The following is a 13,057-nucleotide window of genomic DNA, read 5'->3' as shown; positions in this document are numbered from 1 at the left end:
GCAATGAGGTATGCCTGATACCTCATTGCTAGCAATGAGCTATATCAGATACAAGCTTCACAACCTCACATCAAACCTTTTCAGAGTAACCCCAATGAAAACCAACTGTCTGAATGTTAGCCCCAGTAGCCAAGTGCTCCCTCTAAAGTGAGTGGAGAGGAAGAGGTCCCTCCGGAACATGGTTCAGCCCAGCCAGGTTCTGACTTTCCTGCTGGAGGTGCTTATTTCTCTTCATAGACCAAAGAACTGAGGAGGCTCTTAGATGTCTCATTTTGTGGCTTAAGTGCATAGCATGACCAGCTTGAATCTAGACTGTTATCATCCTTTCTAAAAATTCTCATTACTCTTTATTCCTCAGGCACATACTGTACATCAATTCTTACTTACACAAACATATATATATATATTTTTTTTTCTCCCTTAACATACTTATCCTATTTTGTTTTTGTCTCCTAAGGCCAGCCTACATGAAAATGCTGCTGCTAAAGTTATCCACCTCTGCCATCTTTGTACTAAACCTATGTTTGGGATTCCTCTACCTCAGAACACCGACTGCTTTGCTTTCCTTGCCAACTGCTTTCCCAATAGCACAACAGTTTCACAAGGTTTTGAGTTGTTCTGCAAACAAAGATTGCAGATGATCTGCAGATTGGTGCTACACAGACCATTTTTATAGCTCCTTGGACTGTCAAGGGCCAGGTACTCCAATGCCTGAAGATGTTACTTCTTTTGATGATGAACTAAGAGGGAATTTCTCTCCTGGAGAGCCTCCAGTGTCATAGTTCTTCCTTTGACTTCATCCATGATTTTTTTTTCTTTAATATATAGATGTGCCTGGTTTACCTAGTATTAGTATCCATTTTGTAAATAAAAACAAATATTGCATACTGTCTCATACCTTCTAAAAACTTACAAATTTTAAATAAGCTTTTAATTTAAAAAATATAGGGTTTTTTTTGGTGACTAATCCGATTTCAATTTTTCTGGTGTTTTAGACTTGATGATACCATACAGTTAATACAGTGCAGTTTTATAGCTTTTGCAGCTTCACATACTTCATTTGCTTTTAGTTGATGCAGTGCCAATCCCCTAAGAGCAGCATTCAATTTCACTTCTTCTTCCAGATGACACAGAAAGATTTTGGACAGAAGATGTTTCAACTGGCATTCACTATCAGATAAATTCAGAATCGGCTCTAACATGGCACCAAGCAAGGAAAAGCTGTCAGCAGCAAAATGCAGAACTATTAAGCATCACAGAGACACATGAGCAAGCATATATAGGAGGTAAAATGGTAAAGAACAGGACTGTAAAACCTTAAGTTATGCATGGGAGCTGTGCTGCCCCAGAGCTCTAGAGGAAAAAGTTGGCTGCCTTGTATTCTTCCAGCTCAGTGAAGAAGACAGGCTGTCAGGGGTGGTTCAGCAGGAGACAAAAGGGAGGTGCTCTGTGCCCTTACATTAGCTGGTTTTTTTTGGTTTCTTTGTTTGTTTTTGGGGTGGGGGGAAGGACTGGTCCTGAATCAGTTCTGGGAAGAAAGAGGCCCCATTCCACCTTTGCACTGCAGGCAGGAGTTACCACATCTTCTGCAGCTTGCTCCATCAGAGAAGGTTTCCTCCACTTGCCTTCCCCATTGGTACGCTCATTCCCAAGCAGGACTGTTGACTGTTCCTCAAATGTACCTCTTTCCACTGTGGTTCGAGGATTATTTTTAATAATATAGAGGATATAAATGGTAACATATGATGGTGGCTAGATTTGTGGATACATTTACATACAAAAACATTGCTAGCACACTGTCTTATTAAGCTTTTTGATGTGTTTACTCCATGAAATCTGTTACAGAAATATATTAGTGCAACACTCATGAAAATATTTTTGTTTTGTTTTGTTTATTTAATATCTCTTATTTTGTAATGAAACAGGAACTTGTGGCAGAGTGAGAGATGTAATTACTTAATAAGTAGTAAAATCAGATGTTGATTTTCCATTTTTGCTACCAAGATGAGATCTTTGCAATCTTTACATTAATTCATTTGCAAATCTTACTTTTTTAATCCGTGAACTTCATTAATGTGGAAAGCAGTATTTTTGGTCTAAACTGGTTTAAACTAAAAAATGTAAATTACTTTTGACTTTATTTCTTTTAAATGTACTGTTAATAATGAGAATAGGGAGGTACCATGACTTTCTTTTCTAATTTAGAGCTAACTAAAAAATTCAGTTTTGCATTCTGGATTGGACTGAACACTTTGAATTTCAACAGTGGATGGCAATGGGTTGGGGGCAGTCCTTTCAGATATTTAAACTGGGCTCCAGGTAAGAACTGTTTTATAATCTTTGAATGGATTCTGATAAGAAACCAACTAAAAACTACCCCAGCTGCTTTTATTACAGGGAAGTCCATGCTGATTTTCAATAGCCAAAGACCTAACCCTTTATTTTTATAGTACACTTTCAAATTAGAAAGTTCACTGTGGACATCCGTTATAGCTGGTTCTTTTATTTACTCATATAAACAAATAGCTTGTTTATGAATGGAGAGTCTCTTTTGGAGTGATGTATAACCCTGCAGATCAGAGATCAGAATTTTTCCATAACATCGTATCCAAGAGTATAAATTTAAATCAAGCCTTCCAAAAGTAGAAAAGTGTTTAGGAAATAGTGGCACTATGCTGTCTGGACAAATTCTAAATATTATTGAGAGCCAGCTCATAATTCCTCAACACTACATGCAAAGCAGCACTGGGCCACCTGTAAGAACAGAGACAGGGGTGGGCTTGTGGTGCTCCTCACACGTGGGGAGAAAGATCACCCAGAGAGGAGGAGAAGCAGCCCAGATCTGGTGGCAGAGGTGTGGGTGGTTGGTGCAGGGTTTGCCACTGCCAGGGCAGTGAGGACAGCAATTTGGCCACTACCCAGTCATGTTCATGTTTTGAAAACTCTGAGTTTTCAAAAATTATGTACCAGGCAATTTCCTCTGCTGCTTATAGATGTTCTTTCACACCACAACAGAAAAAAGAAAAACTTTTATAGGAAAGTAGAACTGGAAATTCTTGAGATATACTGGAGATATATCATTTAAAAGTGAATATTTTTAGTTAGGAAGTTTTTGAAACAGAATAAAGGCCTAGTTTCCGCTGTTCTGTCTATGAGCACCAGGATATCATGAAAAGATCTAGAAAGTTCCCAACATTATCCTAGGATGAAATCAAGAGAGTCATTCATCTCACTCAGTGTATATACTCCACTCTCAAAACATAAACCAAAAACAGCATCCTGCAAACTACAACAGCAGTTATCTTGTGGGGGAGGGCTTCTTCATATCAAGCACAGAAAAAATCAGAATAACCTCACGTTTCTACTGATAATGTGATCTTTTTGTTGATCTTTTTGTTTATATTTGTTGTAAGATTCTATTTTCTCTCCTACTCAAAGGAAATCCTTCCTCAGCCCCTGGGAAAATCTGTGGGGTGATGAATCCCAGACAGAACGCTAAATGGGAAAACCAAGCATGTAACCAGAGACTTGGCTACATCTGTAAAAAGAGAAACTTCAGTTCAAAACCTGACAGTATACCCAAGGGTAAGTTAGTCAAATAAAAAGAAAGATTCTTCTCTAACTTCCAGAAAGAACAATCTATAAAGACCTGCAAGACACAAAGGTACGCAACATTATTTTTCAACCTCTCATTATGTATTAATCATCCATAGGAGAATATTATTATTTTGTTCCCTCAATCTATCATTAATTTTAGTGAAACTGATAGAAGCTGCTCTGTCACAGTAACCAGTGTCAACAATCACATTTGCATAAATACAGTAGGAAGTTTATGCTTCCCATTTGCTTCAAATTAGCAATTACCATTATTCCAATATTTATGTAAAAAATCTCCTCAACAGCAGTATGCAACTTGATGAATTCATACGCACAGAGCAGGAGGAGCAGCAGTATTCATACAGGCTGCATTTCATCCGTGGGCCACGGCTTTGATGACACAACCTTGTGTCTATGGACATGCCCCATGCAGGAGGGCTCTGCCAGAGGCTGTCATCTGGGAATGTTATAAAAACTACTCTTATAGCAGGAAGAAAAGAGAGCTTTGGTCTCTCTTTCCTCCCAGAGTATAATTTTAAATTGTATCTCTGACATAATGTGGGCAATTTTCAGTGATGCTCTACTGAAGATACGAAGACTTATTCTTATCACTCTATTTGCATATTGAGCATACTGTGCCTTAATGACATTTGTTTTTCATTTGAATGTATTTGCATTTCTAACTGCAGCTTTATGTTTATTCATATAGTACTACTTGTAAAAAGTGCTAGAGAGACCTCATTCTAGTGTTCTTTATTTTCCTCTTTATGAAATTATGCTGAAAATGTGTGCTTTTATTTTAGAGGAACTGAGACCTATTAAATGCACAGATGGTTGGTGGCCTTATGCAGGCTACTGTTACAGCATTCAGAGAGAACCCAAAACATGGAAGGATGCTCTGACTTCATGTAAGAGGCAAGATGGAGATTTGGCAAGTGTCCACAACATCGCTGAGTACAGCTTTCTAGTGTCACAGCTTGATAACAGTGAGTACACATGTAGTTTCTTTGCCCCGTCTGTAATACAAAAGCTGGACTTCGTTAAATATTAATGCTTTCTCTGAAATGTCACGAGCTGAAGGCCATATCTAACTTGTGTTCTGGTTGATGCAGTTACGTAAACAATGATATATATTTATCAAGATATAGTCTACATTTTAAAACATTTTAAAGCAGGAAAAGAAAAAAAAATCTATTCCTAAAAGAGACACATAAAAACCTACAACAATCACAGTATTTTTGCCTTTTTGCTATGTTAATTGGTTCAGAAATGAGCTCCAAATCTAAAAGAAATTTAACTTCTTGCTGAGGTTAACCTCTTGCTACTACCTTCTTCCAAGAAAATAATATTTTTGATTTTCCTTGGATCTGTAGCAACCAGTCCTGACACTTGCTGGACTTGGAGACCACCACTGATTGGCCATTACAGACCCTCTCATGCTCCTCTATTAAAGACATGTTTTGACAAATGCCTTGATGTCTTGTGTTCAGTATGATCTCCTGACTGGTAGGACACACACAGCCTCTCCCTGTCCTACACTCCCTGCTCCAAGTATTTTGTTTTACCAACTCATAGGCACTCAGAAAGTTTGCAAAAATCTTTTGCCGGTCATAAAACGCCATATGTTTATTAATTTCAGGATTCTTGGATGGCATCTGAGGCCAAGATACATACACTCTTACAGATCTGAACAGAAACCAGCGCTTTTGTTGAAGCACAACATCACCTCTCGTGTACCACATCCCAGCTTTTATCAGTCACTGTTTGTTATGGGTTTGGAAGTGTTCATGCTATTGCATAGCAGACCATAAGCAAACCTGTCTCTTTTCATGTTTCAGAGCCAACAGAAGAGCTATGGCTGGGTCTGAGTGACCTGAAGGCTCACTTCTATTTTGAGTGGAGCGATGGGACTCCTGTGACATTCACCAGATGGCAGCGCAGACATCCCACCTACATGAGTGGTCTAGAGGACTGTGTTGTTATGAAGGGGCAGGTATAACGATGCAGCCATTGTGTAGAAATGCAAGCTAATAACTGCCTCAAACTGAAGTCACTTGTCCCTACATACTTGTTCAGGAAACTTTTTATATCTTAGCTTAAAATAATTTCTCCCGTAAATTTGGCACCAACCAGATGAGACTTCGGAGTATAGGGGAGGTCAGAAACAGAAAGGCATTATTTTCCTAGGGCTACTTTTTGAAATTATTACCTGGTACAAAGCCAAGTGCAGAAGCTTTACATTAGCCTTGTTCTGCTGGCTGCAGCAATGAAAAAGCTTGTAGCTCTGGAGAGGGAGGAGAATGAGCAAGTAATATGTTATGTAGTTATCAAAGATGCTATTGGCATACTTATCTTCCAGTCTGATAGACCATTAAGTTCCTCAGTGTCATTTCATTAAGACATGAAGACCTGGCATTAGGGCATGGTTCTTCAGCTGTAACGTAATGAGAACATTTACACATATCTGCCAAATAATCTAACCTAAAACCCTATAGTGTTTCTCACAGTTTATCTGTCAGACTTTATTTTCTTGCCACATATGGTTGTTTAGCTTATTAGACACGTGGACACACAAGTACACACATACGCACACACACAAACACACATACAAAAAGTGTCATGAACTTTAAAAAATAAATAATTTGAAAATGCACAACTGATATTGTGTAGAACACTATTAATGTTTGTCACTATTAGGCAACAAAAGAATTGACCCTAAACAGATTTTATGCAAAAAAAAAAAAAAAAGCTTTACATTCAATTTTATTTTTTACATAATTCCATTTTTAAAAGAAAGCAGTCATTTTCAAAGTCTCTTCCTTGATGAATGAAATAATAGGATTTACTGTCACACACTTAGATATGCATTATTTCAGTTTTATCGATCTCTTGTCCATAAGTATAGTGAAATAATGCCTCTGTAAATGCAGATCCATCAGGTCCAGATGAGATATATCTTTACAAATCCTTTCATGAAACAGATAGTTATAATAGGCAATAGTGCTGACACTTCAAGATTTAATTTATTTCCTTCTTTCATCCCAAAATATCCTCGAATGTTAAACCATTCCTCGAAGATATACATATATATATATATATATTTATTTAAATAAATCTCCACTGACAATCCTACAGTCTTCTTATGTAATATATTTCAGTGGACCTTGTAGTGAAGAAGGAGGAAAGTAGCAGTTTTCTTATGTTTATGAATGCCAATATTTTTACACATGTTTCTTCTTCCTGCTATTCCAGGATGGATACTGGGCTACTGACGTTTGTGATAAGCAACTTGGTTACATCTGTAAAAAGAAGTCTTCATCACAATCTCTTGAAAAAGAGATGATCACAGACCCAGGCTGCCAAAAAGTAAATGTTCTCTCACAAATGATTTATGCTGGGAAAAATGAACAGGAATTAATTTACTTGTTGTTTCTTCTTTTAGAGTCTTTGCATTTGTTTGTATCTTCTACTCTTGAGGAAACTTAGTCTTTTCCCATAAGCAAATTACTAATATATGTGCATACTTCATTTTTACTCTGAAAATACTCCAGAATGTCAAGATTCACTTACGTGTATATTAATACTTCATTTCCTTTCAATTCCAGGTGACCCACCTTGTAACAAAATCACATATATCCTTGAAATCATTTCATTACTATTCTCTCTACTTATGCTTGTAGCCAAACATGCAAAATTACCAAAAGGCACTTTGTCCCTTCTCTCAGATCTACTATTTACAGTCCCCATAGCAAAATCTTTACTCTACTGTAAGAACTATAAAAGAAATAAAATATTTTCAAAATATAAGATTAGCTTTTCTGTACCATGTTACTACTGATGGACTACTTAGTTGTCCTTTCAGTGATATCAGCAGGTTATTTTTTCCCAACTAGTATTTTTTCCAAAATTCACCTTTCCAGAGAATCATTAAATCTATACCAGCCAGCATAAATCTCTCTAACAACAGGAAGAAGCACGGGTGTTTTGGTGATATTCCTTCTTTCCACCCTCCCCACAAACAAGCACCGGCTGGATTCCTCTTGGCTTAGAAAGTCTCCTTACACATTCCTCCAAGAGTGGCAGGGGCAGCTTTGGGGAGCTGTGTTTATAGCTGAATTAATTTCAGAATTGGAATATTTTTGCACTTCATTATGTCAGATCCTGTAGCTCTGGATCACTGGCTTATTATGGTGAGGTTTGCATAATCTCAACCTTACAGAACACTGGAATATGATAGCAGAGTCAAAATTTTCTTTGAAAATTTGAAGAGATGAAGAGTAATATCATAATTTCACCCTTTTAAATAAAAAGGTCTTTGAAGGAGCAAACTGCAAACAACAACAAAACACAGCTTTTCTTTATTAACGGATTTGCCTAGTCTCATCTTGTTTTTAAGCCTATCTGCAACAAACTAAACATCAAATATTTACATACAAAATAGTGGAGCTAATTTCTATATTGAAGTTTAATTCAATTTCAGATTAAGAACCTCATGTTTTTCACAGGGTTGGAAAATATATGGTTCTCACTGTTATTTGGTGGGTTCTGCCTTTGTAACATTCTCAGATGCAAATAAGACATGTGAACAAAGTAAAGCTTATCTAGCCACAGTGGAAACCAGGTAGGAAAAATATCTTTCTTTCTACTTCCAAATTAGTACTTCTGATGAAAAAAACTAAAAAAAAAGTCAATTTTTGAAAGCTTTTCAAACCATTTCAATAACACTTTTCAAAAATATTCAGCAAAATAAAATTATCTATGTAGTAAAAAAAAAAAAAAAGACATTTTAGGGCATTTTACTTAACTAACTATAACAATTTTCAGATTTTGAGGGTTCTTGAGTTCCATTGTCTCTTAATTTTCAATTCCTAATTAAAGAAACATTTATTTTATTTTTGCTTTTCTGTTGAAAAGTGGTTACTACTATTTTCCTTTATTTACTGATGAATGTTATCTAATTATAGGAAATCTTCAAAAATATTCCCTAAAATACCATCGAAGCCAAATTTTGAACAAATATAGGAATGCTTCACGTACATTCCTTCCATAGTTAGAATGTGTCATCTCACGTATCCATACCTCAAATGGTCTTTGCAGGCTTTATGGCCTCTGAGGAAGATGAGTGCTTTGTGAGACAATGTGTAGCAAATCTAACAGTGGTTTGGTCCTGACTTGCTGGTAGATTTGAGGCATCACAAAGTCTTGGACAATAGTAGTATACAATTATAAACTGATGTGAGCTGTGATTTGTGACGTTTCACAGAACCGGGCAGAAAGGAAAGAAGATACCTTTGCCTAAAAGGGAAAGGTTGTCCTTCACCAAATATTTCTGACTACATTTAAGAGCTTTCTGAGGTTTTGCTTGAACTTTATTGAGGACCTGTTTCCTTGGGGCCGTGCTGGCATGATAGAGATACATCTATTTTTATCAATTAGATTTATATTGCAAATAGTATTTTGTGTTTTGAGTATTGTTTTCCACTTCAGAAATGAGCAAGCCTTTCTGATTAGCCTGACTGGGCTGAGGTCCGAAAAATATTTCTGGATCGGTCTCTCTGACACAGAAGAACAAGGGACTTTCAGGTGGACCAGTGGTGAAGCTCCTCTCTTCACACACTGGAACTCAGCAATGCCAGGTAAGCTCTCCATGGGCACATCCCTTGTGATCGGAGTCTGTCTGAAATTCAAACAGGTTTCTGCTTTCCATCTCCTCATACTGGAAATTAGAGCAGGTACTTTTGTATTTACAGCTGTAGGTGACCAACACTGTCAGATCTTGTGTTTATCCCTGGTGTAGCACACACAGTCACAGCTGAGTGCCAGGTGCTGCTTAACTCATTACTTGTGAAGTTGGATAGAAACATATTTATCCTGAGCTAGACCAAAACCAACAATGTAGAGGAATTAATAAGGTCCATGGGTCTCGTTTTTTTCAGCATTTTTAACACCTCTTAACAACAACTCATCAAATTAAGAAAAATGATTATGGGCTGAGTATTTGACCCACAAGGTGCCCATGTGAGAAATGGACAGCAAATGTCCAGCTGTTCTGCATTTCTGCAGAACATATGACTGGAAACCCTTGCTTTCACTGTAGCTAGTTATGTTTCAAGAAAATCTTGCTGTATTTGATATCACCTTTCCTGAAATTGAATTACCTGATATTGAGAACCACAAAGTAGTTGACAGTCCATCTGCTGTAAATGTAAATAAAATCAAGTGCTATTTGCCCTGTGATTTGCCTGGGGTTGGCAAGATGAGGAAGATTTGTATCCTAAATCCATTTTTGGGAAAGGTGTGTCTCTGAGACTCATTGACCCCTATCTAGGCTGTAGCAGGAGATACTTAGAATAATTTTATATCCAGGATGGCTTTTAATCTGCATAATCTGCATCTTCCTTTTCACAATTTTGTATGAATAAAAACCCCATTTCTTAGAAAGCAATTAGACTTTGGTTTCATTCATTTTTTTTATATATCACAAAGGAAAAGAACAAGGCTGTGTTGCCATGGGAACTGGAACGAATGCTGGATTATGGGATGTCATTAGCTGCCAAGAGACAGCAAATTTTCTTTGCAAGCAGTGGGCAGCAGGAGTTCCACCCCCTGCTCCTCCTGCGCAGGTCCCTGCAGCCGCCTGCGCCGAGGGCTGGGATGGAGCCTCCCAGGGAGACTCGTGCTACAAGGTCAGTGTGCATCTCCTTCCCTGCAAGCCTGAGCACGGGGGAGCCCAGGGGTCAGTGCCCTGCTCACCCTGATCTGCAGGGACCCAGTGCTGGGACATTTTTGGAGAATTATCTTCTCCTTGGAATTCTAGTGAAAAACAAGCAAACAAACAAACAAGCAAAAAAACAACCCCAAAACAACCTGTGAGACATAGCCATCAAAAATAACAAAACTCAACAATGAAAAAGCTTGCTACAATGAAAACAGAGAGCTAAAAATGTTCTTTTATTTAAATGACAGGTGAGAACCTCACTCCATTTGTTTACTTCCAAGAATTTGGGACTTCAAACAAATATATCTCAAGAGTTGGCAGTGTCACTTGACTATGACATTATTTTCTAAGAGAAAATTTATGAGAGCCTGGCCCTTCAACAACCTTTTCCCAGAGAATGTGATACTTTTAGATCCAGACTTCGTTTGCCATTCGTAACACATCAGCAAGTAAAAATTCTGTGCATTCTCCTGTTTTAGCTGAAAATGCCTAGAAATGTCTTTTTTTTTTTTTTTTAAAAAAAAAAAAAGTAAAGTAAAAGCAAAACAGTACAAGGAAAGGTCAATAATCTGAAACATTGCTCTTCCAGATCTTTACATAAGTTTCCTCTCACTTTCTCTCTTGAGACTTTCTGCCTGTTCGAAGGACAGAGATGATTTTAGCTCTGTATTTAAATGGGTCTCGACTTTTATGTCACACCCAGTTAATTACTGTTACATTATTGATTTTGCCATTTACCAAATTGCTGCTTATCCTTTCTCAAAAATGTCAAGCATCCAATTCCTTACTTCGTGAATGTGTGTACTTCACATCAGGAAGCAGAGCTATATGTATGCTTGCACAATAGAAAAATCTCTTCCTTACCCTGTAACAGCACCTTGTATTATAGCTCTTTCTGCTCATCTATCTTTTCTATTCTAACATATTGAACTACCCACCACCTTCCTTTTCTTGATAATTTCCTGCTTTCTACTGCACAATGCTAAGACAGGACTCTTCTATTTTTCTTTGAGCCTTTCAGTGGTCAAAGTTCCAATTAAGTGATAAATTATTGTGACAACCTTTGTTCTCCCTAGTCTCCTACACTACTCTTCCCTTATTATTTCAAAATAGAGGAAGGTAAGAAAAAAATACAGTCTACATTACTAATGTTTAATATTACAGATCTTGAGAGATGTTATGTTGCCTTACTCAAGAATAAAGTGATGCTGAAGTGATACTGATCTTAATTACATAATCAATTATATGTTATATTATATTTAGTAATTTATTATCACATTTTTTCTCAACAGTTTTTTGTGAGGGAGGGAAACCTAAAGAAGTCTTGGTTTGAAGCTGAAGAATTCTGTAGAGAAATAGGAGGAAATCTGGTCACAATCAATTCAAGAGAAGATCAAATTTTAATATGGCGGTTAGCATTGTGAGTACTTGCACAATGTTTCATTTTTCATGTTAATGCTATACTAAATAAGAATTCTATCAAAATGTATTGGGAACTAGGCAAGTGAGCAAATAAAAACAAGCAATTTTTAAAAGAAAATGGAAAGATATAATTTGGGAATATCACACTGAATTATATTTTCAAAAAATATGTATATCTCAACTTGAATATTTCAAAATGTTTTTGATATTTCTGAAATTTTCATAAGTTTTTCATCAAGGGTTTTCTCCAAATTTGCTCAACTGTGTATGTTAGCCCTCTTCCAAAAGGGAGGCATTAAATTGTTTGGCTCTAATTGTGCCTTTTTTTTTTTTTTTAAATGGCTATGATTCGTATTTTAAGACACACATTCAAAAAACAGCAAAAAAAAAAAACTGAACTAAACAAAACAAAAAACAAACCTTGAGCTAATATGTAACATAAACTGAAATGCAAGAAATTAATGTGGAAATTTTCAGACTATAAACTGAAGACTTAAACCAAACAAACAAGAATTCATTTTCATTCTTTTATATAAATGCTGTAAATGCCACATTACACACAATATAGAAATTATAGCATTTTCCCCCAAAATCAGACCACTACTTTTTGATGGCATTTCATATTTAATATTAAGACATCTCAATGATAAATAATATATAGATATTTAAACAAAAAACTGTGTTACACATAGTGGTGAATTCAGGTGTAATTTCTAAAATTTTTCAAAAACATTTAAAACTATTGTATAGAAAAGTCTTCATGATCTCATCCGTTTTCATTTTATTATTTTTTAATATTGTGAAGAAATGAACATATTTTTCTTCGTCTGCTAAAGCTCTTTTATTCAGCCTATTAAAATTTTGGGAAGGGAAAGTTTCCTGCTATATAGTGAGTGAGATAGGAACCTATTGTATATGATTCATAGATATGGGGAGATAAAAAGCAGAAACTTTTAAATAAACTTCAAAGGAAGCGTCAAGAAGGAAATCAGAGAAGTTGAAAAATATATTTTTTTAAATTTTCATTCATTAAATCATATTACATCTCTCTATTCATGCTTTACTTTTACTAAAACCTTTCCTATGAACTCCTGCTACAAGCAAGTTCTATGCTCCTGACTCGAGGATGGGATGCCACTCCACTTGCCCGTCAAATTAAATTCAAGTGCAACATGCCTTGTCTCAACAAAGTGCACTTGGAAAGGGTGCAGGCAGTGAGCCTGGCTACGGGCGAGCAGTGAAGGAGCAGCTCCCAATTGAGATATGACAGAAAACTGCATGTTTTCATGTTTTTTAGCACTTACACCATAGCTCTTTTTT

At 36.5% G+C, this 13,057-nt stretch overlaps 1 protein-coding gene across 2 annotated transcripts in view; it reads left to right on the top strand.

The window, feature by feature from the left end:
- LOC106030347 (macrophage mannose receptor 1-like) overlaps window positions 1-13,057 on the top strand; it is a 35,678-nt gene that overhangs the window by 1,521 nt on the left and 21,100 nt on the right. Inside the window, exons 3-12 of one of the 2 annotated variants that reach the window (XM_066991656.1) lie at window positions 1,125-1,286; window positions 2,206-2,319; window positions 3,439-3,585; window positions 4,401-4,583; window positions 5,436-5,590; window positions 6,850-6,963; window positions 8,103-8,218; window positions 9,085-9,233; window positions 10,084-10,283; window positions 11,608-11,735. In XM_066991656.1, the coding sequence (XP_066847757.1) occupies window positions 1,125-1,286; window positions 2,206-2,319; window positions 3,439-3,585; window positions 4,401-4,583; window positions 5,436-5,590; window positions 6,850-6,963; window positions 8,103-8,218; window positions 9,085-9,233; window positions 10,084-10,283; window positions 11,608-11,735 (1,468 nt within the window). The remainder of the gene's footprint in view (window positions 1-1,124; window positions 1,287-2,205; window positions 2,320-3,438; window positions 3,586-4,400; window positions 4,584-5,435; window positions 5,591-6,849; window positions 6,964-8,102; window positions 8,219-9,084; window positions 9,234-10,083; window positions 10,284-11,607; window positions 11,736-13,057) is intronic. The other variant, XM_066991658.1, reaches the window with a different exon arrangement.

This window comes from Anser cygnoides, chromosome 2, assembly GCF_040182565.1.
Source record: "Anser cygnoides isolate HZ-2024a breed goose chromosome 2, Taihu_goose_T2T_genome, whole genome shotgun sequence".
Taxonomy (NCBI): Eukaryota; Metazoa; Chordata; class Aves; order Anseriformes; family Anatidae; genus Anser; species Anser cygnoides.
Note: the sequence above shows the minus strand (reverse complement) of the source record. Positions and strands in the feature narration are given on the sequence as shown.